The sequence below is a fragment of the Trematomus bernacchii genome, unplaced genomic scaffold (assembly GCF_902827165.1).
Source record: "Trematomus bernacchii unplaced genomic scaffold, fTreBer1.1, whole genome shotgun sequence".
In the NCBI taxonomy this organism is placed as follows: domain Eukaryota; kingdom Metazoa; phylum Chordata; class Actinopteri; order Perciformes; family Nototheniidae; genus Trematomus; species Trematomus bernacchii.
Window position 1 is genome coordinate 6220755 of NW_022987828.1, and position 27218 is coordinate 6247972.

A 27218-nucleotide genomic window follows, 5' to 3' on the forward strand; every position below is an offset into this window, starting at 1 on the left:
GGATTAAAGGATGCAGTCGTCAGCTTCCGCTGAAGAGAGTTTTATAAGACGGCTTCATAATTCTTGACATTGATTGTGGGACCACTCTGCTGTCATTGCTTTGAGGTCCACAGCGGGTAGAGGAAGCTATAAATACATCAATCACCTGCACCATTTTAACTCCCATTGCTCCAAGAGCCCGGATGAGTAGGCTTTTCTTTCAGGATTTCTAATCAGGTGTTGGAAAATCCATCCATTAGCTGCACCTGTGTGATCTCCTAGAGGTTTGCAGGAGGGGGGAGAAGGCAATCACAGGGTTGATTCAAAGAGGTTAAGGTACATCCCAGAGAAAAATGAAATGATCAGCCTTTGGCACTCTTCTGCAAATTAAAACACTTCCTTTGAGCTATTTCAAATATCCTGAATACCCATTGTTTTTTATCAAGCTGACTTGTATGTCTTCATTTTGATATTCTTTAGCCCTATTGATATGGTAAATATAGCAACAGCATATAAAACTCAAAGCAAAGTTGAAGATAGGAAAGTCCTTTATTACAAATTAAAGCTTTCTGCAGGATAAAAAGATTCATTCAAAAATAAAAGTTTCTTTGGAGGTTAAGGAAATACATAATTTGGACGACTTGTGTTATTCTACAATGGCTGATACCACTTCACAGCTTTTGAATTCAACAGCTTGTATTATAAATTAACTACATAAACTCTTTGCCATTTAAAGCTTTTGACCAATAAGTGTTTGTCATGCCGTCCGCCAGCAACAATTGCCTAATCTTAAAGGTCCCCTATTATACTGTTTTTCATCAATATATTATAGGTCTCAGATATATACAAAACATGTCTCTGAAGTGTTTGGCTCCAAATACCAAACAGATCGAGCATTGTAGCATCCCATAATCCCCTCTGTTTCAGCCCTGTTTCAAAAGTGCTGATTCTGTGTCTGTTACTTAAGATGAAAGCAAGGAGCCACTCCCCACGCCCCTCTGAGAGATATTTGGTTAAAAAGAACACAATGGTGCTCTAGGAGGAGATACAGGTGATAAGGTGGGAGGGGCAGGGGGGTTACCTTGGTTGGTGATTGGCTAATGGTTACACAAGCCAAAAAAACATTATGACATCATAAAGTGGCCAAAATCTGATCAGCTCATTTTCAGACAGGTTTTTATATAAATAGATCAGGACAAAAAGTGAGCGAATCTTTTTTCCTGACACTTTCAGAATCTCTTTACACAGAGGAGACGCATGAAAAAGTGGATTTTAAATAATAGGTGACCTTTAAGAACAGAAAGCAGAACAGTAATCCATTTTGCATATAGAAGTGGAGTCTACTTCTGTCTGACACTAGGCCATAGTTTTACGAAGTACAAAACACATTTTGAGTTGTAAATCTGCCATAATTTATCTATGTTAACTGTATATTTGGAAACATGACGTGCGTAGCTTAGTTTAAGGCTTGTTCAACTTTTGGTGCTTTAGTGATAATGGTTCAAATATGAGTCTCGTGAGCTTCCGTACGCCCTTCTCTTGGACTGAAAGACGTTGAGGCAGCTTTAACAAGTGGACTCATCTGGTCTTCAGGCTCTTTAATCTGCAGCTCACAGACCGAGAATGGACCTCTCTTTTGGCCTTTTGATCTTGAGTAAAAATCTGTTCCTGCATCTGCAAGATTCATTCTTCCCATCTGAAATAGAAAGAGAAATGATGGTTATAGGTCTAGCATGTATAGTAAGAGAGAGCAGAGGAAAAAAGGACAACAGCAGCAATTTCCAAACAGTTTCCATCTGTTTACTTCAGTTATTTCATCCCAGAGTGACTGAGATTAGTGATCCCTGCAGCAGCTTGTGGTTTGCACTGTAATAAATATTCATTGTTATTCGATTATAATTGACAATTATCTTTCTGGATTGCATGGTGGCTTGAATCACCTGCTTTATGTTTTTGCTTAATTTCTATTATTTTAGTAGGCCTTTTGGGCTTTTCACCATCATTTTGATGCTTCGAAAAAGACGTGTCGTCTGCCATAGTCGCTAATTGGTTGCGGATGAGGACTCTGTTCTTAAATGTTCCACATACTCATACATCCATCTCCGTAATACCAATGTCTGCAGACCAAAAAGTTCCATGCAACTCAGTTTCATGTCATATTCATGAGGCTGGCGTTGGAATGTATTATGTGTCATCTCACAGCGATAAAGGAACACCGCAGGGATCGTCACACTGTCTTACAAAAGGAAATGTTCTTCCTCGGGAAGTACTAGCAGAATATTTTTCACAAAGCATAGAAGTTAATAAAAAAGTGTATGAATGTAAGTAGTACGTATGTGTGTGTCTTGTGTGTGTGTGTTTGCGTGCATGTGTCGCAACTTGCCAACTGGCCTTCACAGCATTGATTGTGCTTTTTTAATTATGCTTGGGTCGACAGGATGTTTTTCAGAATGAAGGAAGAGAACCCCCATCTACAAAAACCCTGTATTTGTTTCTCCGGTTCTCAGTGTTCCCTTTAGTTCTCTTTGAACTGCTCTCAGGTTCATAACATCTGTGTTCTGGAAGTATTTTTTTTTCCGTCTGATGCAATGTTTGACCTCAGGCGTGATGTAGTCTTTTGGCGCGTTTCCACTACAGCGCGGAGCACGGTTTAAGAGGGCTGTGACGTCAGCGGCCCGTCTTTGGTTGCGTTTCCACTTGGCCTAGTACCGGCCGGCGGGTCCTAATTCACAGTTTTCCTGGCCTCATAAAATTGCGGGTCTAGGGCCAGAGACAACGAGGCTGAGTCGGGCTGAGTATGCTAAACTAGAGAGAGCATCGCTGGCCAGGGGGCTACAACTACAACAAGATGGACATATTTGACCGTGATTTAATTGTAATACACGTTTCAAAATGATGCCGAAGTAACAACATACTTATACCGGTTAGTAAAAACCATGAATTAATGCTTTGTCAAGTCTGCAGACAGACGGCAGGGGAAAAACCTTTTAAAATGCTTGTTTTCTAAATGGAGATTGGCTAAGCTAACGCAGTATATGCTTCGACCGTCCACACTCACAACAACGGCCTATACAAACATAAATAAAGCAGCGACTGTATTCACCATGACACAGGCAGTCTGTGGTTTGTACTTGTTTAACTTTTGTCTAGTTTCTGAACATATATGAGGAGCTGTGAGCTCTGAGTGCTAACAGCTAACGGCTGTGTTGTTTTTCTGGGGATCTCTGAAGATCACGTCACGGCTCCGCCTACACTGCGTTACTATAGATACTACCCCAGTTCCTAAACTGTAATGGAAATGCGCCATAAAGTGAGCCAGTCCTAACGAGGCCCAGCCATACCGAGCGGGGCCGAGCGAGGCCGTGTAGTGGAAACGCGCCATTTGTTATTTGGATGTATCCAAATAGTCCTTTTGTCACACTACAATACACAAACATGAATAAACCCTGAGATTGCCTTGGAAATACTGTCAATATTGTTGTGTTGTTGCAAAAGAGATAAACATTAAGCTCTTTCTTTTTGTATCCTGCGTAACACTCTTCTAGCATATCGGTGAAACTCTTTCTTATGAACAAGATAAGAGCCAAAAAGACAATTCATTTACTCAATTATTTAATTGATACTATAATGTTTATTATAATTGCATTGGATGCAACCGGTTGGTATTTTACAGAGTATCTAAGCGCTCAGAGGAACAGGCAGCATAAAGGTTCGAGATACTTGTGTTGAATGCAATGACCTTTATCAAACACAGTGTTTCTCCTCTTTTGGTTGGTAATGTTTTGCAACAGTTCACTTTTACTCTGCCAAGGCTGGTGGAGCCAACACATTTGACACATCTGTGCTCATACTCTGTGATGTTAACTCAATGAAAATGTATTCAGTGTTCTCACCAAAAACCAAAATGAGTATAATTTCCTCATAAACTAATTGCAAAGCTGTTATTTTGTAAAGCGTTTGTGGTTCACATTCATGTTTGCTTGCTAACAGTCTTCTTTTTTGGCCCCTGTTGATTAGTAGAATGGTCTGAAACCATTGGCAGGAGGTTTTATCGCGCTATCCTCCTGCCTGCGTTTGTATATGAGATCAAACAAAACGGGGGCTCACTCACATTGTTCAGAAGTGCCGCTAGTGGTCAAAACCCTCACAGGGTACCTTCTAAAATGTCATCTACTGTATATCCTTAAAATGAAACTGCCATCCTAAATACAACATTCACTAAAAGTCAAATTAGTTAGTAGAAAATGTAGACACAAAACAAAGCAAAAAGCAGCAACTGTATGTTTAATGAAGATGAACAAAATATCTGGCAGGAAGAAGTTGACGCATTTGAGAATATTGAGGTTGAAAATACCATTACACTCACTACATTTCCTGTATCAAACCACTGAACACATTGACTTATGGGTCTTCTTACTTTCTCCGTCAAATGAACCCTGGCCAAAGACCGGTGACCTGTGCAAATCAAGTGCTGCTGTAAAAAGACAAAAGAAAGAATTGAAATGCAAAGTAAGCTGTCGAGTTCCTTTCAAGTAGCCTATTTCTTTCCTAATTAAAGTTTGAATTATCACTCTAGAAGGAGCTTTTGTTTCCTCCGTCTCTGACAAAGTAATTAACTGACCTTTGAGCATCCTATCTGCTTTCTTTCCCTGCCTTTGACAGCTCTCTTGTAATATTAAAACTCCCTGTGGCTGTAGTTCTTTATCCCTAACACATTCTCAAGAGACACACTGCACGGGAATATAGAAGGAATTATTATATTCCCTTTTTCTCCTTTAGTCGGCCCTTTGATATTATGTGGCTCCGGCTCTAAAATCACCCTTATTTGTGACTTATATAAATGAGTGACCCTGAAATCTTATGCTAACTATACTGGGCTTTATCTGGACATTGGGAAATAAGGTAGGTGCATACAGTAGCCACACAAATTCTTTAAAATACAGCATCAAGTCGTACAAGATATATCATATATCGATGGCCTTTTTTTCTTTTCTTTAAGGTCTGGACAATAGTTACATATAGACTTTCTCCAGTACCTCAACACAACTAAGCCTCAAACTTTGTTGACATGAATGAATAGAGCCTCTCTTCTCTGGGGCATTCTCAGTGTTGTTGAGGTTTGTATCATGGCTTGCACAAAATCTAAAGAAACAAACATCCAAAGATCAACAAGAATTGTAATTCACATCAAAACGGAAAAAAATAAAAACAAGCCTAAATGGAGAAATAACAACCTTTCCTGGATTTGAATTTGTAATAGCAGATGTCGAGATTGTAAGCCAAATTCAAAGAACGACCAGAGATTTGGTTGTTTATCACCAAATTGCGCTGTAATCCGCTTTATGTCCTGCCTCCTGCAAGCTTTTACCCAGGCACCAGTCTTAGCTTAAACCCAACAGTCAACAGAAAACTATTTTGGTAATCCCCTGTATTTGCAAACTCTGAAAAATGTCCAGATGGGCAATTATGTGCTGTACTATTTTTAGACTGTCACTTTCAGGATTCTCCACTGGCATTTCATTGTAGCAATTTAACAAGATTAAGTGTGTTAATTGGGAAGCTTTATGTTCAGGCTACACAACTCTGATGTCTGTTACAGTCATACATTTTTGACATGACTAGGTCAGGTGGGTTTTGACACTGCCCTGCACTTTTATGCGACTATTCATTAGCGACATGGTCACCAAAGTTAATATCCAACCCTTAATATCACAAGCAACAGATCTTTGAACACAGTACACAAATGTAATGTTGGCATTAGTCAGACTAGCTAAAAAAAATGTTTAACGCTCAATATCTTTGTGAACTGTGTATACCATTTCATACGATTGTGCTGCCTGTGATGTGCCATCTTAAGTTAGAGAGCATCTTTTGTCATAGTCAAGGACGTGAGAGAACACCTTGTGTAGTCCAAAGAAATCAATATTACTGTGGTGTACCAGATGCAGCATAGGGTGTTGTCTACTATGACAGAACACAAGATCAATTGTCACGTCTGAAGCCCATACTTCCCCGATCCAGGCCATCACCCTATATTGCAACCAGTCTCACGGCATTTCGTGTTATAGTCACGAAATAAATTGAATCTATTGATTCGTGTTCACCAACACGATTTTCCCATTTTTTTTGTGTCACACAGAACGATTTTAAAAGCAATGTATTTCTATTGGTAGTGTGTTTCGTGCCTGCAACACGTCTTTTTGTCCGGTCGTGTCTTGGAAGACCGGAAGCTGTGTGGTTCATAAAAACATTTTCTTACTCAATATCAAGCCATGATTATTGTTTTTATTTTAAATTGTATAATGTCGTACTTCTTTTGCCGTCCGTGAGGAAAATAAATGGGCCTCAGAATACTGAAATCTGTATTTTTTAAATCTTTTTTTCCTTCTAATTTGTTATTATTTGGTGCAGGCACGAAACATACTACCAATAGAAATACATTGCTTTTAAAATCGTGACACGAAAAAAATGGGAAAATCGTGTTGGTGAACACGAATCAATAGATCACATTTCGTGACTATAACACAAAATGCCGTGAGACTGGGTTGCATATATGCATCTTGGCTGCAATCGTATAGTCTGAACAAGGCATTAGGGTGCTGTGAGGCGGCTTTTGTTCCACGCAGACAGATCTTGGCCATTCTTTACAATGAGCTAAGCTAACCAGCTGCTGGCTCCAGCTCCAGATTCAATGAACAAACATGAGATTGATTCCCCTATCAATCTTTCATCTACACTTGGCAAGAATGTTGTAAGTGTATTTCCCAGAATGTGAAACTAGTGCAGAGATTTGGGATTTTAATGTTTGCTCTGCACAGTTCAAGCAGAAGTGTTGGTTGGAATTGCACAAGAACTTCAAAACAGCATGTTAATTACACTTCAGCTTTAATTTAATTTGCATGGGTGGAAATATATTTATCCACCATTCATATACATTATGATTATCTCACGGCAAAGTGTTGAGTTTAATGAATAAAGATCTGAGGTGACAACAGCAGAATAAACATGCACAGTCGGCTGTGCCAAGGTAAGAAGCAGATTGCACAACACAATGAATATCAATGCTCCTGCTCATGTTTCCTGACATCCGCATATTATTATTTTGCTTTCTATCACAACATACCGTTTACAAAGCTAAGTATTCAACAAAGCCTTTGAAATAAGCTACCAATAGTCTGTGTGTCGGAAATGGTGCTATTTTATGTGTCTTTCTGGAGGTAAATTGCTGCCTTTCAGCGTCAAAAACAGGCTTTTTTGCTTTTTTGCACGTCAGGAGCGTTGACGTGTTAAAAACCTCTTTAGTGTGGAACATTGTTGAAAGCGTGCACTTACTCACAGGTTAAGGTTAACGAATTCACAGTATGATCAGTTCTTCATATGTTTATAATATCGTGTTGACCTCGATCTTTAATGTCATCCATTCAGCAAATGAACAAGGTTGAGACTGTAATTTGCATGCACTCAGTACTATGCAAGATACTTAACCTTGCACAAAAGGCTGCAGCAAGCTGTCATGAATGCTCTGATTGTTGCATTGCACCACCTAGTTAGTATTTACCTAGCAAAAAGCAGGGAATCGGGTTGAGTGTGCATACTTTGCCATCACACATTGCTGTTTATAATAAAATAAAAATGTAATGTATGATAAATAGACGCATGTTTGTCTATCCTCCAAGGAGCTCTTTAAACCTGTTTACCTTCATCAACCGGAAAATCAGACTTAATACTGAGTCGTGTCTGATTGAAGAGTACTTCACTTGAAGACTTGAATTATTTTTATGTTGTTCTAGTGGGGTTTTTTGTATTGAAAGTTATATAAACCATACTTTCCTCTATATAAAACAAATACAAAACTCTGCATGATGCTTCAAGGTTTTCCAACAAGATGTAAAGCTGAGCAGAAATCACTTTCTTCAGTTAAAGTGGTTTGGCAAGAAGAGGTTTGAAAACACGCAGGCAAAAGGGATCGTCCTCTCAGATTTGACAGGGCTGGCTGACAGATTATGTAAGGAAAGACAACAGGGCCTACACAGCTGCACTTGATAGCTGGTAGAAGGTATGCCATTTATTTTAGTGAGAGTAAAAAACAGCAGTCTGTCACCTGCAAAATAAAAGGGCGCTTTAAGTTCGTATTGATTTTGTCCTGACTTCAGGTACATAGATGGATGGAGGCAGTTCACATTTTCCCTACATCACATAAATCATTTATTTAGGACTTATTTGTTATATTTGATAGATTTTTGGAGTAATCCCAACATGTGGCACTGACAAATATACTTGGTTTACACTGAGGAGCACTGGCACGTAATTAATGATGCTATTATATTACACAGGCTATACACTAGGTGTTAAAGCCCCTGTGTGCAGGATTGTCGCATTTTCATCTTCTGACTCAAATTGAATCTGCATACCATCAGAATAATTTAAAAGATGCTTTGAAATTGGAATTAACCTCATTATTATTTCAAAAAAGCTTAAACAATAGTGAGAGGCTTCACAGATAAGAGATGAGAGAATGAAAGCTTAACAGTAACATGAATATTGTTTAAAAAAAGGAGAAATTGTACCAAAAAGAATAACAATTAATTGACTTATTCACATAAACTCTCGTTTTGCTGTTGCATGAGTCAGATGTTTACCCATTTCCGAAAGTAGACAGCAGGTAAAAAAGGTTTATGAATAAGGTTTTATAGAGTAAGTTAAATATACAATATTGTATTGGTTGCTCAAACTCAATGTAATCTCTAATGTAGTTTCATGTTCCCTTTAAAACTGATCGCTAAATTAGGAGGCAACAGATTACTGTTTTAATGTGACTTTTGACAGAGAGTCACAAGAAAAAGGGATTTCACCACAGGCAGAAAGAACCAGGCCTTCTTCTGCAGATGGAAGCTGTTTGGGTATTAATATTTGACCAAATATACGTTATATATTCTAGACATGATTTTGATATGGGTGGACAGCAGTGAGTTGGAGTATAGTTTGAGAAGTTTCTTCAGTCATTTTAAACTTTTTTTAAGTGTCAAAACATGTCAAAGTTGGACTTCAGTCTTAACTGTCAGGAAATGTGCGAAACACTTCTCTTTTAAGAGCCACATCTTCAGCCCATGAGGGGTGTGAGCGATGGAAACCAGACAGATATCTCTGGTCTGCTTACTTAAACTAAATTAAAACTAATATTTGAAAACCTATTCATTACACAATGAGCAAATACCTCCAGCCTACCTTTTTGTTGGCAGAGGAGGTCTGCTTGACGGCAAATGGACTGAAAGGGTTTGGATGAAAATGTTCTTCATCATCGACTGTCAGTCTTGGGATGGCCGTCATCGGGCGAATAACCCCGGGCTTCGTCTGGAAGGAAGGATTCCAAAAGCAAAGACGATTTAATCCTGCTTTCCAAGAAACTAACAGCATTGATGTTAAAGCCATTGCAGCAGGATGTTAAACTTGATCATTAAGTGAATAAGTACCTTTTTAGGATTCATCAGCTTTCTATTCACACCAGTTGATGGGTGCAAGCTGCAAACAGACGCCTGAATAAAACATTTAGAAGAAACACATTAACATAATTTATTTCACAAAACGTAAGTACTGAGTATACTGAAGGTTTTATGTAAAGCCAAGTAAAGGTGTAACATTATCAGGCAGCATCTCAGTTTTGTGAATTTAAACTAGCTGATTCTTACTCACATATTTGGTTTCACGTCCCAGGGTTTTTGTAAATGATGAGTTGTTCTGCTAAAAGTAAAAAATAAATATGTGAGAAAAGAAAACAAGGGAGTTGCAAAGCCTGTTATAGTGGGAGTATTTCTCCTTTTTTGTTTGTTTTTGCCAGTAAACTTGGAAGAGCTTTCTTCTTTGAGGAATAATGAACAGGTTTTTTTATTTCTTGTGAAGATTAGAACAGAACAGAATCCACTTTTATCTCAGCTTTGTATTTCGGTATAAAAAGAAGAGAATGTTCCCATGGCCCCAAGGTTGCTGAAGTTCTTGTTTTTATTCATTTCTTTGAATATTAGTTATAATTGTATTTGAGCTGTTTAATAACTTTCTGCATGCTGTTGGGGAGTGTTACAACTGTGTTAATACTTTTCTAAAGCATCAAACGTATAAATTAGCATGAAATGAAGCAATATAACAGCTTGAATAGTTGAATGAATTGTACACAGCAAGACATGAGCGAATAATCAATTCTCTCTAAAAACTATTCTTATAAAAAATGTAGACAGGAAAACAACAGCTGTGAGTTTGTGTTACATGCTTTAAAGAAACACTCTTTACCTGCAGACCCACGTTATTAGTCGATGACCGGGATGTTTTGCTCTTAAATTATGAAAAAACAAACCCATTAAATGACTTTTAATATATAAAAAATCAACATTTGTACATGTTTAATTTCATATCATATAATGAATTGATCTCACTGCTGGAATGGAGTCCGCCAATATCTCATCAATAACGGCATAGAGTTCCTCGGACTGCTGCCGGAGCTCAGCGGGTGAGCACATCTGCAGAAAATAATTGATGTTATTGGACTGTTGTATGACGCGTGCAGTGAAAACCAGAACTGATGTGTGCACTTGTACCTCAGCGTGGGTATCTGCAACACCTCTGTCAATGATATCTCCCACATTCAGTCTGTCACACGGACTCTCTTCTCTCTCCACCTGCTCGTCTATTGCCTGTGAATGTAAAGCAGAGTGGACAGATTGAGCTCGCTGCCAAGGCCAGGATTATACAGGAGGGTTAGACAACACTGATATCCCCTCCAGACAATTGAGATCCGTCCACTCTGTATTCTTTCTGAGCCCTGCCTCCTCTGCTGCTCTGAATGTACCGTACTGCAGCGTTAATGACATCTTTTTACGTCTGAATGGAGTTTTATTAAGGTTTAAAAATCATCAAATTGCTTAACCTATACGCTGCATTATTTATATTTCTGTCAAATACAAATGTAATTGCCTGTTTCTGATTATTGGAAACGTGCCATTCATCTTTTTCTTTATTTACTTTTATTTGTATTTTGTTTTTATTTTACAAAAAAGAACCTTCTTATAATTTTATCAATCATTATACCTTTTGACTGATTTGATTCCCATCTCAAATTCCTCAATTATGCCACACAGCAACATTTACTGTAAGTACCTGCATCATACAGTAGGGCTTCATACGACAGGATCTCAACACGATAACTAGATTATTCAAATGACATTTACATTTTAATTTAGCTTTTATCCAAAGTACAATAAGTGCAGTCAACCGAGGATACAAATTCAGAATAGCAACAGTAGCAAATACATTACCCTTCAATAAGCCAAACCATTTTAAGTGCTGGTGCATTTGCTTCCAATAAGCTTAGTGGTTACTGGGATTAGAGTCAGGTTAGTGAACTCACCTGTTGATCCAACAGAAGGGTGTTTGAGGGAATTGCAGCGAGCGATTTGTAGCTTAACTTAATTCTGTGTGTCTGGAATTATTAGAGAGAGAAGGGTAGACAGTGAATACAAATTGATTGACATTTCTGCATTATACTACACATAGACTTTGTTGAAATTCATCAAGTAACATTTATTCAGACATGCTTTATCTCACACTGCCACAGGCCCCTAATCATGCATAAACAGTGAGCCAGGCTCCAGACACCCAACGGGACGAGCATAATGCTGCACAGTGTTGTCTGTCTTCCCTCTGCTCAGCTGACTCATGGACGGACTGTAATTGTCTCTAAAGTTCAGTTCAAACCAACTTTTCCGCACTGACAGGCAACCAAACTTGTTGACTGTGTCCCCACATTGACTTATATTTCCAGACGAAGTTGGATTCCTGATTAATACTCAGTGTTTGCACTACTTGTGTCACTTAACTTCAAGCATGTATGGCTGACCTAGAAAAAGCTTCTGTATCGATTTTCAGATGACGGGTTCAACATATGTCATTTCAGATATGTCAATCATTGCAATCCAGCAAACAGATGGAAATCTCTGCGAAGCAAAGATCTATAACAACATGAACAGCAATCTAAAAACAGCTCCACACAGAGAGAACCGCACTTGATATCCAGATATCGAGTGAGTGAAATCTGTTTTTAACAACATAGCCTGTGAGAACACTATGTCACATATTTAATAATATTATCAGTTTAGACATGCATGTGGCAAGCAGAGTGACTACCTTTCTTTTTTTACCCTCCCTGTCACTGCAGTCAGATATTGCACTCCCTGGCCTCGGGGAGGGCGTGGAGCGCATGGAGAGAGAAGGTGACGGGGTGAAGTCTCTGATTGGTGGAGCAGGGGAGGGCGTAGGCGTGGGGGTGCTTGTGGGTGACAGATATCCAGGAAAAGCCATGGGTGCGTAGCGGGAAGGAGACAGACAGTGAGCTCTGTGAAAACTAATTGAAGAAGTTGTGGCACTTTTAGAATCACGGCAGGTTCTTCCTGGCTCACACCAATCTGTGGTGTTTTGTGCAGGTGGTGATGCTCTGTCACAGAACATTTCCACACTGTGTGATCGTGATTGTGAAGGCTGAAGGAGAGGAGGGGATCTCAGTTGTCGAGAGAGCGAGTGAAGCTTTGAGGGAGATGAATTTGGTGGAGGATTCCATTGCTGGGGTGCATAGGTCTCTAGCTCATTAATAACTATAGGGGAAGGGGAGATTCGTGTTTTCAGGTTCTGGTCTGAAGGGCCCTTGAGGTACATTTGGGTGTTGATGGGTTTCATCTCAGGCGACTTGGAAATAGACCTGTGCGTGTGTTGCAGCTTTTGGTTTATGTCTTCATGCTTTAAGGGAGGAACAGATTTGAAATTTGAGCAAAATAATGGAGGAGCTCGAGGCAGCGCGCTCTTCACTCCCGGGGGTGAAATAGCCTGCTGCCATATAGGCGCACTACTAGTACACATTTTCTCAGAGCGTGTTTCCGCCTTAGTATGAAGGCATGTTCCGCTGGGCTCATTCAACTTCACAGGTGGTGGAGCCGTGGCGCATCTATTAGGCTCCCTGTGAACGTGGCTCTGACTATCTATAGACGCTGATGAAGAGAACCGAGATGAAAACTCAAGGGGAATGGAGGCCACCCTGGAGGCCGCTGAGCATGCGTTACAGAAAGACAGGGTCACGGGGTTAATAGGCCAGCAGGGGGTGTAAGGCCTCTGCAGAGCAGGGGACAGGATAGGAAGACGGCCTTTTCTCAGGATGGCAGTGAGGAGGGAGAGTCGGGTGAGAGGAGGCCGGTGCCGGGGAGGAGGAGGAGGGGACTGGGGACCCACGGAGGAGGAGAGGCTCTCGCAGGATGAAAAACAAGGGGTGTGGATCAGACTAGAGCCAGGAGCAAGAAAGTGTCTCTTTATCTGAATGACACTAGGTGTGAAAGTGCCCGAGCGGACAGATGAGCAGGGAGATACAGTGCGGCTGAGAGAGAACGGAGAGGTGAGAGAGGAAAGCTCCATGGCCGACCAGCTCTTCTCTCTGTCCGAGCCCTCGGAGAGGATGGACTCTCTGGATGAAGCCAGGGTGGGGAACAGGTCTGCCGAGTTGGTTGGGCTCATTCTGTCTTCTGACACAGACGCTATATTTGCAAAGAAACCCGAGCTAACCTCAGCAAGTCCAGAGGTACTGCCATACTGCCGCTGGGAAATGTCCCTGTGTTGATCAACAGCTGTTTCCATAGAGGCAGCGACAGGGTTGGTGGTATTTTCAGAGGGAACACTGACTGAAGCAGAGGCTTCGGTTTGGGAGGTGCTCATGTGACCCAGTGCAGGCTGAAAGAACAAAACAGTATTTAATAAATGATAAGTGATGTGTTTTTTTTCAGTGCTTCCTTTGAAATTTGAAAAATCAGCGCGACCAACGTTGGTGCAGAGAAGAGAAACACTTTCATTAATTCAGTATCTGAAACAAACACAATAAACCCATTATAGAGTAGAAACTTAGTATTTCCATTTCAACCTATTATTCTAATTAAACTGTCATATTTCAAAGGAAATACATGTCTATACGTTGGACTGTCACAACCATTTATTTGTCCCTTCTTAAAATGCCTTATGTATGCCAAACTTGTGTGTATAATTGCCCTGCATAGTTACACAGATATACATAGACATGCAGATATATATATATAGTATTACACACAAATGCATATGTACATTTGAATATGTCAATAACAAAGCTTTCTGTCATAGTTTCAGCTAGACATTGATAGTGCTTGTGTTGTACTTACTCGTAGTTTTGTCCCTGGCTGGATTGTGTTTCCTGCTCCTCCCTCCGTGGAGTCTTTGATAAAGACTTTGAAAATGTGCCTCTGCGACATGGTCTCCCCAGTTGTCTTCTCATGGGACACAGTACAGTTCTGACAGGAGAAAATAAGGCAAATTTGAAGGAGGAACTGAGCGAGTGAAACCTGAGAAAACCCGAGGTGAACTTGAGCGAGCCTCTCCGAGCTCAGGGGGTGTGCTTGGTTTCATCACATGCCCCACACATATAGTTCACACATACTGCGTGTACATGCCCTGCTGACGGGGGTTGAGTACAAGCCTTAAATGCAGAACAGAGCAACTGAGGAGAATCCTGCCAATCATTTAACGCCAGCTCTTCTTGGTACTTTACTTCCTGTGAATTCTAATTCAGTTAAATACCCAAAACCAAGGGGTTAAAGCTGCAAAGCATTACTTTCTGAAAGATAAGAGGTGCTATTAAATGGTGTTTAAAGATTATAGAGTCCAGAGTATGTGTGTGGAATAAATAAAATAAAATAAAAACCTTGACTAGGCAGGGCACTTCTTTTATTATTTGTCATGTGTTGCTTAATGTTAGTAGAAGAAAGCCTGTTGTACAAGCTAATAGGTCATTGAATTTACCCTAAGCTCCCTCTTTGGTTATTGTTGCTATAGGCCTGTGAAGCTTTTGTATCTAGCCTGTCACGTGCCGTTTTAAACCAAGAAGGGAATAATAGCACATTGAATTGTATGCATTTGAAAGCTATATTTACAGTTTAATTTGTCGGGGGTTATATTGTAAAAACATAAGGTTTAAAAAACCTAAACTACCTAAGTCTCTGTGCAACAGGTATCAATATAACACATGGCCAAGGCAGAAAAGCTTACCACAACTAGCTCAAATTACACAGAACGGGCAGAAATAATAGCTACATTATGATTGGTCAGTCATATGTTTCAGGGGTGAAAATAAGTAATAGGTCGTTTCCACCTTTGATGAAAAGTTACATGGAAAAATAATGTCAGTATACTTTGAAAAAGGGGGAAAATAAATCCTTAAATCCACTGTATCTTTTTTTGTGTTCAGGTAATTTTTGTAACCAAAAACATTTAAAACTGTATGGCTATAAAATCTAAAGAATGAGCTAGACATTGTTTGGAAATAATTTTCTTCTTGCAAAGAGTTAGATGGAAAGATGGAAACCACTCTCATGTTTGCAGGGATTGTCGAACTACATCGAGTAGCAGCTATCTTAACTTCACATAAAGAAATGCCTGAAAACAGGGAAAAAGTCCAAAGATAAAGGTATATCAACCTACCAGCCTCTCTAAAGATAACCATTTAATATATATCTCAATATCTCATTTGGAAAATCAATCCTGAAACTTAGAACCAGGCTTTTTCTGCTTCTAAGTATAGCTAATATCTGGTGTTTGACTGACACTTGGTCCATATGCTAAGTTAATTCAATGCCACCTCTAGGTGGTCTTGTAAAATACATTATATAACAGAGAATGATGGGACTAAAAGGATTTAGCAAGATTACCATCATTTATTGTAACTCCACTTCGTGAACAATTTTTACGTGAGAACAAACTTCATTTACAATCCCCTGCAGATCTATAATAGTGTTCATATCATTTTCCCTCAACTTAATTTCAGGCCATTACAAACGATGGGATATAATTCAAATAGTTGTGGTTGATTATATGCGTATGAACTATAATGAAAATAATAATGTAGGATAATATGTGGGATATTTCAGTGGAGCTAAAAAAAGGTCATTATTGACATGAACTCCCACATTTATGGTAATTATGAGCTTTAAATATATATGACACCACATGATAATGACATCCCTTCAAATTCCCTTCAACATCCCTGGAAATGAATCCAACAGTTCTCTCGGTGCAGTTCTGTTCCCATACTGCAGATAGGCAGTAGTCAGTCAAATGAAAGGCTGCCTGACACTTATTTCTGGGGCTATATTAACATAAATGGCAGTGCAAGTGATTGAAATGCTACAGTGAGTCACTGTACGTTTTTCATGCATAAACACATTGACGTCTTAGTATTGCACAAACATAATGATACCGTAATAACTCAGTAGGCTATCATTATAGATTGCCAAAACACAATACAATTTAAATGTATATAACAAGAATTGCTGTTAGTATTTGTATATATAATAAGTATTTGCTACCTCTTCAACTCATTTAGACTGTTTGAAGATCTGTGATGCACAATGGGATGAGAAGGAATAGAGAAAAAACCTTCTTATTTGAAGAAAGAAGGGATAATTAGGCAGGGAAGCGAACCTATAGTGACATACCTCATACTTCAAATCAATGGTGCCCACATAGAATGTAAACTGATAATGACCGAGCTTAAACTCTAATTTAAATCTAAAGAGGGGCACATATGCCTTACGTTTCTTTTGAACAGACCTAATGAGAAGTGCATGCTGTGAATCACAGCGGTGGATTAATGAGCTGCCGACTGTCTCAAGTACTCCTTTACATTCAGCCCTCTGGCAACTAAATGTGGAAGCTGTCTCTCAGCAGGGAGTATCAAGAATCTGTCATGCGTTTAAGCGAATGTAACGCAGCAATATAAAAAGCAGGTGTGCCAAAAATACTGATCTTGTGCCACGACTCTGCTCTTTTATTTTATTTTTTTATTTAACCTTTATTTAACCAGATAAAAGCATTGAGATAAAATCTCCTTTACAATGCTGACCTGGCCAAGAAGGCAGCAACGTTACACATTATTACACATCACACAGACATATAAAATACAGACAACACAACTAAGTAAACAAAAAGATGAAAAGCAGTCACTACATTGTGCACATTTGGGACAGTAAGAAGATTACTGCAAGAGCAGCTGGTGGTGAGGACCTCAGACAACTTCAATTTAAAACAGGCTATTGGGACAAGTGCCATCAGTTTGAGGCTTGATTGAAGGTCATTCCAAGACCAAAGACCATAATAAAACAGAACTAAAGTGTAGTTGTGTAATGAATGAAACACCTGGGTCACATGTTCCTCAATAATGCATCTCCTTAAATAACACTAGATTTAAGAGATTGAGAAATTCACTAACCCTGTTTTTATTGTTTATATATTTTTTCAGGACTAGACAGTGAGCAAACTGAACTCATTACTTCTTGTAACAGGCTTTGCAACCATAACTTATTTGTGCTGTACTTGTGTATTTTCAAATTACCATATGTGCCCAAACTGTCAAAATGAAATCTGTTTTTATAATTCTTACTATGAGCTATATACCTTAATATAGTTACAGGCAGTGGTAATAGTATTCCGATTCTTTACTTGAGTAAAAGTACTGATATCACACTGTACAAATACTCAATTTCCAGCAAAAGTACTGCATCAAGAATGGTACTTAAGCAAAAGTATTTAGGTATGATTAGAAAAATGTACTTATGAAGCTCAGTGCAAGTTCAACCAGGAAGACTTACTCATTCATTTACTATTTCCATGTTACTCTCTCTCCTCTCAATAAGTGATCGGGGGCGTCACTCCCCAGCTTAACCAATCACTTCGCTCTATTCTCACAAGCCTATCATAGCGCTCCGCTAAACCTTTTAAATCTGCTCCTCTGACAGTTGTCATTTCAGGTGACTCAACGGTGAATCGGATCGGTTCTCCCCTCCCGAATGATACTCCTGCTCAACGGGGCCTAATCGCCAAAACTCCATTACATTCATTTGTGTATTCCTGGCAATAAATATGTATTCCTACATCAAAACCGTCTCTCCTGATTGAAAAAGCATTAGGGGTAAAAGTCCTCATTGCAGAAAAAACTACCATTCCAAATCTTCACATTCAAGAAGCTGAAACTGTGAAATATCTTTGAAGAAAAAGCTTTGTAGCAAAAATGTTGCCAATTTATGTCCACTAATGGTTTTAGTTACTTGAATACAATCTTGGATGGTTTAATCCTTACCAATTAATCATATTTTAAAAGTTTTTTGTACTGTGCGTCAAAATGAATTGATAAATAACTAGTAAATACATCTGTAAAATAAATATAGTGGAGTAAAAAGTACAAAAGTTGTTTTCAAAATGTATTAGAGCAGAAGTGTAAAGTAGTCAAATACTCGGGTAAAGTGAAAGTACCTCAAATGTTTACTTAAGTATAATACTTGAGTAAAGTAGCCTACTTACTACACATCAAAATGATGAAGGAGAGGACATAACAAAATACAAAAAATAAGTAATTGAATATAGGGAGAGCAAGTGCTTGATTTTATTATTTACAATTAAAATAAATAAAAATCTTGCCTGTATGTTAGTCCGGTGTCTAAACATCACTGTCATTACAAAGTCTACTAAGTAATTGTGAAAGTTATTATAAAACAGTGTATTTGTATGTTACTTTTATGTCAAAAAAATGTCAGAAGGGACTATTGGCCCCCAGGCATATTCACATTATCAAATCTGGCCCTCATGTTCAAACACCCCTGATCTAAGTGCTCCAGTCTCCCCCCACACGGCTTGTTAAGGCAGCAATGTGGGTCACCAAAACCAAAATGTATCTTTGGAGATGTCTGTCTCTGATCTATTGTAAAGTACAACAATACGAGAGAAAGATGGACAAAGAGAGCAACAGAAAAACAAACTAATTAAGTGTAAATGGAGTTCAAATGAAGACATGGAAGAAATAAATAAGCAGCTATGTACAGCGACACAACCTAATACTGTACATTCATGAAGAGCAATACTTCCCCATGTTTGCTAAAACACGGTGTTATTCAGCCTTTCAGAGTATTCATATGTTGTCTGTTCATAGCATGAAGGGCAGCCACTCCTTTAGGTAAAAGCAGTGGGGGAAGTTGAGAAAGTAATCGTGTACCCCCCCTCGGTGAGAAGACCTTTGAAGTGAGACTCCTGGCAGTAGAAGCAGTCCAACAGCAGTCGGGACTCAGAGCTGTTGTGCTGGATAAATATCCAAAAGCACATTAACCCTTTCAGCAATCCACACTGGGGTGCCCCGATGATTTCATTTACTTTCTCTTGAACATTTTTTAGTCTGGGTGCATTCAATTACACAAAGTTACGCTCAGGAAAAAAGGAAAGAATCATAAAAGCCTCTGTCAAAAGAAAAATATAATATGTTGGCATTTGCCTTTTAATGGTATATGTATTCATTTATTTTGAAGTGTATATGTTGTATACAAACTGAGACATCTTATTGACACCACAACTGCTTCTGGCATCAATGACAGAAAATAAATGACATGCATGAAAAAGTGAATCCACAACATCTGATTTGGTCCCTGAGGTTGTTCAGAATGTGTTTGATATTGATTCACACATCTAGAAATGTGAGGTATTAATGTGTGCTGTGTGCATGAGGCATTTCAAATCATATCAATCAATGACATTTACTGTGAAAACCTAGAAAAGTGGAAATATATAACAAATGATTTTTTATATTTCGACATCTCCAAGCATGACTTAAAATAATGTTAATGTTTACAGGTCTACATTTTCCAATAGGAAAACTAATACAGCTTGTGAATATATTTTTCAAATTTCTCCTTGGAGATGCAGACACACATATCGAGAGCTGTTTCACCACCTTGGTTGTGTATTAGCTAATGGTTACACAAGCCAAAAAATCGTTATGACATCATAAAGTGGCCAAAATCTGATCAGCTCCTTTTCAGACAGGTGTATATATAAATGGATCAGGAAAAAAAGAGAGAGAATATATTTTCCTGAAACTTTCAGAATCTCTTTCCACAGAGGGGACACATGATTATGTATACAAGACCTGTAAGACATGTCCCAATGAGTCTGATAAAAGTGTTTGAATAAATCATTTTAAAAGTGAGAGTACTTTGCGTTTGAAAGTATTAATAGTGAAGGCTTATTTTAGATTAAAATGATAAATGTCATTTTTAAAAATAGAAGGAAAGTTTGGAACAGAAAGGCATTTCAAATGTTCCAACTTAAACAGCCTCAGAGCATTCAAACTCGCTATCTTTTAAATTTTGCAACCCAATACTACAGACTCTAAAATGTGTCAGGAAGTCTAAGTGAGTTCAATTGTAATGCTGGGGAATTGTTCTCAAATAGAATCATGAGCATGTTGGTCTCCAGGGCAAAAACAGAGAGTTCATTAAAGTGATACTACAAGCAACAGATGACAACACGATAAAAGTCAATTAGTTTAATTAACATTGAATTCAGTCAGCAAGTGAATTCTGATAAACACATTGTAATCCATGCTGTGAGTGTGTTACAGAAAATCAAACCCAGTTGGAGATGATATCACTATTTACTATTCTGAGTGGTTTGCTGCTGCTGTTGCTTTACCTTGTTTGTTTTTCCTGTCAGAGCTCCAGGTCTGTCCTCCTCAGAAACAATGCTTTTAATTGGTAATTGCTGCACCACTGGCACAAAGGTGAATATAGAAGGCACTCCTATTGAAATCTGTAAAAACAGAGAGGAGAGAAACAGATTGTCCACATGCTAATTATTTAGAAAAGCACACAAACTTGTTGATTGATGAGCCAAGCAAAATGAAACTTTTTTTCTATAAAAAATGGTAGGGATCATGTAGAGATCCACATCAAATCTATGTTTCTGTCACTCCTAATGTTTTTTCTAACAGTTAAATAACACTGAGATTGAGAATATCTTATTTCTCTCTGCTTCACAGGCTCTGTAACCCGCCACTAATTAGCCATCATCACACACAATTATCAGGCCATTTAGCACCCCGCAGCTGAAAGCCCCGGCAAACCCAAACTCATACAGCAGTAATGAGTTACAATTAAATCAGCTCACATTTTCCTCTGCAACATGTAACAAAAATGCTTCTTTTGTGACACATTTACAATGGTCACTTAAATGTGTTTTGTCAAGCTGTTGTTTCACTACATAATGAAGAACGAGAATTTCTGCTTCACAATTCTTTGCCTCGACAAACCAGTGAAGTTACACTTAACATCCATCACTTCAGTATTTTACCTTTTGGAAATATTTGTGAAATTGTCTCGATTTTCTCATGACATTTTGAGGTTTGGGCAGAAACATATTTTCTGAGATAAGCGGTGACGTTGACCTTTGACCCCCAAAGTGGTCTATGTTGATGTTGGTGCACAATTTGGAAGCATTTTGCCACTGGCTGATGCAATAAGTGTAGAATCCCAACCTTAGCATTTATAGTGTGGCATGTTGCTTCATGAATGGCTTGGGTTGAACTGTGAAAGCTCTGTCGGTATGTGCCGTATGCTTTTTTCACATGATGGCAAGACGTTTTTGGTTTTTATTTATCCAAACAGCAGTTATCTGAGATCTGTACTTTATTTTTGCCAAACAGAGCTGTCGTGTCCTGGGAAAAGTGGAAAATGGGCTTAAGTAAAACCACTTTGGTGTTGACACCCTGGGTTAAGCAACAGGTCCATACTGTGAAATCTCTGAAATGTCTCCAGAGGTTACCTATACATGCAGCTTTTTGCCTAGACTACTCACAGCAGCATTCACACTGTCAGCAGTGATGTGTCAGGGATGCCCCTGCTCAAATGTATAAAGAGGTGGTGCTCTGAATTGTGTCAATATACGAGAGACACACACCTTATCTCTGTGCTTATAATTTTAAAGGAATTAGAGCTGCACAAAATAATTGCATTTAGGGTTAACATCACTATATTTCCCATTTCTTGGCTTACATTTTCTGAAAAAAGATTGCATCTCAACATATTTTGAAGAGTGTTAAAGGTAGGGTAGGTAAGTTTGAGAAACCAGCTCGAGATCGCTAGAATTTGAAAATACACAACCGGAGAAAATCTGCCACTTCCTTATAGAGCCCCTCCTCCAACACACACGAACGCGCACATGACCAATGAGGGCACGAGATAAGTTTGTGCACAGATGGAAGGCTGACAGGCAGGTAGGCCATCCAGTCATTTTAGCCGGGCCGGCTAAAATGATTGGTCGTGCTTTTTACAGTACTACGGCTTCCACAGATGACATTTTTTTATGGATTTTTTGTCAAAGCACTTAAGATATTCATTGCTATCGGGATGTTAAGAGCATTCCATGGAATATAACAAAAAGTATATCTCGAGCCGGTTTCTCAAACTTACCTACCCTACCCTTTAAGCGATGTAGATGTTTTGATTTGTTGTTGGGATCAACAGCGATTCATGGTCTGTATTTTCCATACATTTCTAGAATACTCCCTGCCGCAATCAAAGCCCACTCACAAAACTTCTGCTGCTCACTAATCAGCTTCTTCTCTCCACAGTGACAGGTCATCTATAAAATGTAAGCTGAAGGGGAAGGGCACTGATATTTCCCATGCTAATCAGCAGAGGTTATTGTAGCGCATACTTCAGACTCTATTAAAAATAGATCACACAGCCCCTGCAGTTTGATGTAGACACAGGCAAAGAATCAGCATATAACTTTATTTTTCACCTTCCATCTCACATTTTTACTGCATTTCAACCAACAACCTCGCTCTGATATCACATTATGTGGCAAGTTAAATATGGCAAGAATATAAAAAATCAGTTGCAAAACAAGATGTGGTGTCTGCAGAGCAGGGCTTCTCAGAGCTTGATTTTTTAAACGGAAAATGAAACCTATTGTTTCAATGGCATGCTTCGGCTCCGACTGGAACTATTTTAGTTTCAAGAACAGTTGTTTAATATGCCTTATGCAAGATACGTTTAATTGCAAATCACAAGCTGGTCCTATAGAACGACTTCACTCAAAGTTAAAAAAATAACACAAAGGACTGCTTTCAAAAAATGAAGTAGTTGAGGTCGGAAAACGTCATCTTTTTCATATTAGTTTAACCAGCCTTCAGGTTTGTTGTAACATTATGTCTTTTCAACAGGTGGAGCATCAATCCTGCTGCACTTCGCTTGATTACTGGTTTTATCCACTCCTAGCTGGTTATAACTTCACACACGTCACACATGTAAAAAACCATCAAGGCAGGCCCGGTTCTACGGGGGTGCATAAGGGTGCATTGCACCCTCAGTTGAGTCGTTATGCACCCTCATTTGAAAAATTTAAAGTGAAAAAAAAAGTGAAAAAGAAAAAAGTGAAAAAATAAATAAATATTAAAAGTGAAAGATATTACATATATAATAACAATAATAATAATAGACACTGCATCTACTGCAGGTAATAACAGTTCAGATCATGGGGACATTACGTTACCCGCGGCCACTGTCGTGGACACTAACGTCCTCCCGCCCGACTCGCCGGCTTTGCCCGCCTCGCCCACGGAGGCGGAGCAGCCGCAGCCTTCTTTGTTGCCCCAAACACCGCCACCCCTCGGCGGCCCGCAAGTGCCAGAGGACCTCGGCAAAACAGAGCCTGCCCAGGTATATTTTAAAAAGTACCCAACTCGCCTGTAAGGCACTCATTTTGCAGCTCATCGTTTCAAAACAGAGATTGGCTGGAATATTCCTGTAAAAAAGATGCCATCTTCTGCTATGCCTGTAGACATTTCGGTCTTAAAAGGGGAGTGATTTGTAAAATATCCATAAAGAAAAAGTAAATCTGTTTACAGTTCTGTTTCATATGGGTGTTGAGAGATGTATCCATAGATCTCTTCATTTTGCTCTCAAAGTGCACCAGATTGATGCTTTTAACTTCAATATTTAAAAAAATATCTTCCCGGGGGAGCATGTCCCCAGACCCCCCTAGAGGAGGTGAGGACCCCCCTAGAGGGTGTTAGGTCCACTCCCCACTTATAAAAATAGCACTTTACCACTGCATCCTCTCTAATCTCAGATGCACCCTGAGTCATTTTGTTCTGGAACCGGGCCTGGATCAAGGCCATAAAGGCACTAAAGAAAAAAGCCCAGCCATGATGCACATCACAGAGAAGAGAAAAAAGCCTCATGCTTTTGTTTGTTTCTATACATCAAGCACATCATGTTCTTTTCAGGGTAAAGCCCAAGATGCTTGACTGACGTACATAATGGCGCATACAGTAAGGGAGGAGGTCATACATATGGAAATACAAACACAAGATACATTCTCTTTTACACTGACAGGATGTTATGCACATTCACATTACAATTTTACACAAACACGACATTTAAACAGAATATTGTACTTTTAAATCCACTACATATTTCACATCTATCTACTGTTTTACTTTACAGATTGATATGATATTTGATCAAATATGATATTTAAATACTCAACAGTATGTTAAATATTAGAATTTACACCATATTTGATTACTACAGTATTATATAATATTAATTAATAATTTAGCTGATTCTTTGACTTGTAATGGAGAATTTTGACATTGTTGTCTCATTTTCTTTCATTTTTCGTTTACTTTGATGGATTTCATTGGGATGTACGGTGAAAACTGAGGTACAAACTGAGGTAGGTATTTATGTTAAACAATAGGTTTATTTATACAATATTTTTGTAAAGGAGTAGTGCTTATACATTTACTCATCCATATTCATAACATGTTGTTAATTTAGAGTTAGCTTTTTGTGTTTGCTGTCTGTTCTCGTTTGGTTGTCTTATATCTTTTAGTTTGACATGTGAAACTAAATCTATATCTTCTTCTACCACTAATCATATATCACCCATGTCCTATGTGAACCATGTCCTAGTTTCTGACTATGAAGGGTGAAGATATTTATCTCAGGGACACCAACGTATCTTTAATGAGCTATAAATATAGGAACAGAAAAAATGCCTCACTTAAAATAATCGTGCGCCATCTTGTAAACTTGTTTATGTATTTCTGCTTTGACTCAACCTCCTTGTTGTCTTCTGTAGTCAAAGCAGAGTAAGTTTATACTGTGAAAGGTCAAAGCAAGCATTTCCTACTTGCCCATCGGAGCCCTCTTGAATGTTTAATTGCGTTGAGTTTCTCCTACTGTAGGTCATACCGTCCTCAAAGATCACATTTCCAGACACCACTGACTCACTGTGCTACATGTCGCTTCCCTGCGAGCGTGCTATCACTCGGTTATTTGTTGTGGCATGTCTGACCTGGGACCGAATACAAGCAGCACTAAATCATTTTCTGAAGGAGACCACCCTATGTGGAGACCTTTAAAAGGGACACTCATAAACAGTGAGCAGTCATAAAGTGACAAATAAAGAAAACAAACTACTTGATGAATGCAAGACTTCTGTAGAAGCTGCTTTACATAATATAAGTTCCACTAGAAGTGGCACACAAAACGTTTGCCCTTGATGATGCTCAGTTCTTAGCTATTCTTTTTTCTAAAGAATAAGTGCACATACGCTGCAGTAAATCTGAAGCCGCTGGGCTCCACGGATGTTAAAATGCATATCTGAGTAGCTCACGTTGTGCCGCAGTGAAGCATAAACAGTTGGGTGTGTCAGTAAGTAAAGAGTTTAATTACAGACAAACACACTACCCCTCCCTGCAGAGAAGATATGGGATGGGAAGCAAATATAGCCCGCTGTCAGATGCCACTGAGCACATAGGGCTAACTCTCTTACATCAAAAACAAATATGATTCCAAGTCTCATACAACAACAAACAAGGCATGTTTTTGCAATCAATTCCTGTTTTTTCAACAGCAGCAAATACAATATGACAGTATGATTAAATTACTCACATATTTTAAAGCATTTTCTATGATGAAAAGCTGTATAATACATCATAAAGATATCTTTATGACCTTGTGGTGCAGTGATAAGAAGTTAGAGAGATGTCATAAAAGTGAAACATGTACTTAAATTAGATATATAAACTGTGAACATTTTTGTTTACATTAATTATCGTAACTTTTAGTTTTCCCGATAGCAATTTGGTAACTGTTTTTCCTCATTGTGTGACAGGAAATAACAGGATAAGTATCAAGTAGCCGTCGGCTGAGTATAAACGGTGTCTATGTGTTTATGTGTGAAAGCCCAGAAGGTTGCAGGGTGGTAGACGGCTAAATGGGAGGGTTAATAGTGCAGATAGATTGAAATCTCATTTATTTATGGTCTATTTTTTACTGTAGAATCTTGCTTTGAAGTTCAAATCTTCATTGAAAGCTATAACCATTATAACTGAAAAGGCCAGTGGAAAGTAAAGTCAGGTCAGAGATATTACTTCAGCTTTACAGAAAATCCCCAGAAAGAGGCTTTTTATCATTTATTTATTTATTATTTTCAATAGAAACACATATTTTCCAGACACCTCTTACCTTCCCCAGACTATTCTTCAACCCGTCCATTTCTGATTTAAATGCATGTCCATCCAGAAGTGTATTGCTTATTTCCAGGATCCGGGAAAAAAAGTGCTCAAAGTTTAAAAATGTATCAAAGCAGATACGGGTAAAGCAAGCTGCACACCTTTCAGCCCCTCTTGCAAAGTTCAAAGTGTATCACTGTTGGGTTGTGTATCACCCTGCAGATTTCCTTTTATAGACACATAATAGCTACAAATAGCTTGCAGACAGCAGTCAGCCTGCTGGGCACCAGTAACAATGTTCATGCTCGGAACTCCAAAACACAACATATCTCTGGATAGTTTTAAGTCTTATTTGACTAAAATCAACTTAATATGTCTAAGGGTTGTGTATTCCTTTTCAGCATGGGGCTGTCATACATTTTATAACGCACCATATGACTGACACCATGCTGTATAGACCAATATCTTGGCTGACTGAGCTCATATCATAAATAAGACAAGAAGAGATGATGGTATCGATTGCCCAATGGAAAACGCTGCTGAGAGAATGAGTGCTGAGGAGAACAAATATTTCAATTACTTTTTTCATTAAAATGTTGTTATGAAACATTTATGACATGTTTTTAGTACAGGTTTGCTGTGAAAGCCATGCATTGTGTGGTGAAGCTGATCAACTGACAATAAATAGAAAACGAAATTATCTCTGAACTTGCATGTCTGAGAGACATAATGTTTTCTAATACTCAGAACAAGGTGTCCATTAAGTCATCAGACTGACGTGACAAATATATCTCAGCATGTTTTCAGTAATGACTTATCGGGGGGGGGGCTTGAAACAAATGTA

At 38.7% G+C, this 27218-nt stretch overlaps 1 protein-coding gene across 2 annotated transcripts; it reads right to left on the minus strand.

Annotated features, from left to right (window-relative positions):
• Positions 1-1129: 1129 nt before the first annotated feature.
• On the minus strand, positions 1130-26561 carry mlip (muscular LMNA-interacting protein). Of its 2 annotated transcripts, XM_034151851.1 has the most exons (12): positions 26388-26561; positions 20539-20655; positions 14193-14321; positions 12151-13734; positions 11375-11446; positions 10566-10661; positions 10404-10487; positions 10261-10302; positions 9670-9717; positions 9450-9512; positions 9205-9330; positions 1130-1675 (listed from the first exon to the last, which is right to left on the minus strand). In XM_034151851.1, the coding sequence occupies exons 1-12, from the start codon at positions 26415-26417 to the stop codon at positions 1481-1483; spliced, it is 2586 nt and encodes an 861-aa protein (XP_034007742.1). In that variant the 5' UTR covers positions 26418-26561; the 3' UTR covers positions 1130-1480. The 2 variants fall into 2 exon arrangements, with proteins under 2 accessions (XP_034007742.1, XP_034007743.1); XM_034151852.1 differs by lacking the exon at positions 20539-20655 and having other exon boundaries at positions 26388-26546.
• Positions 26562-27218: the final 657 nt, after the last annotated feature.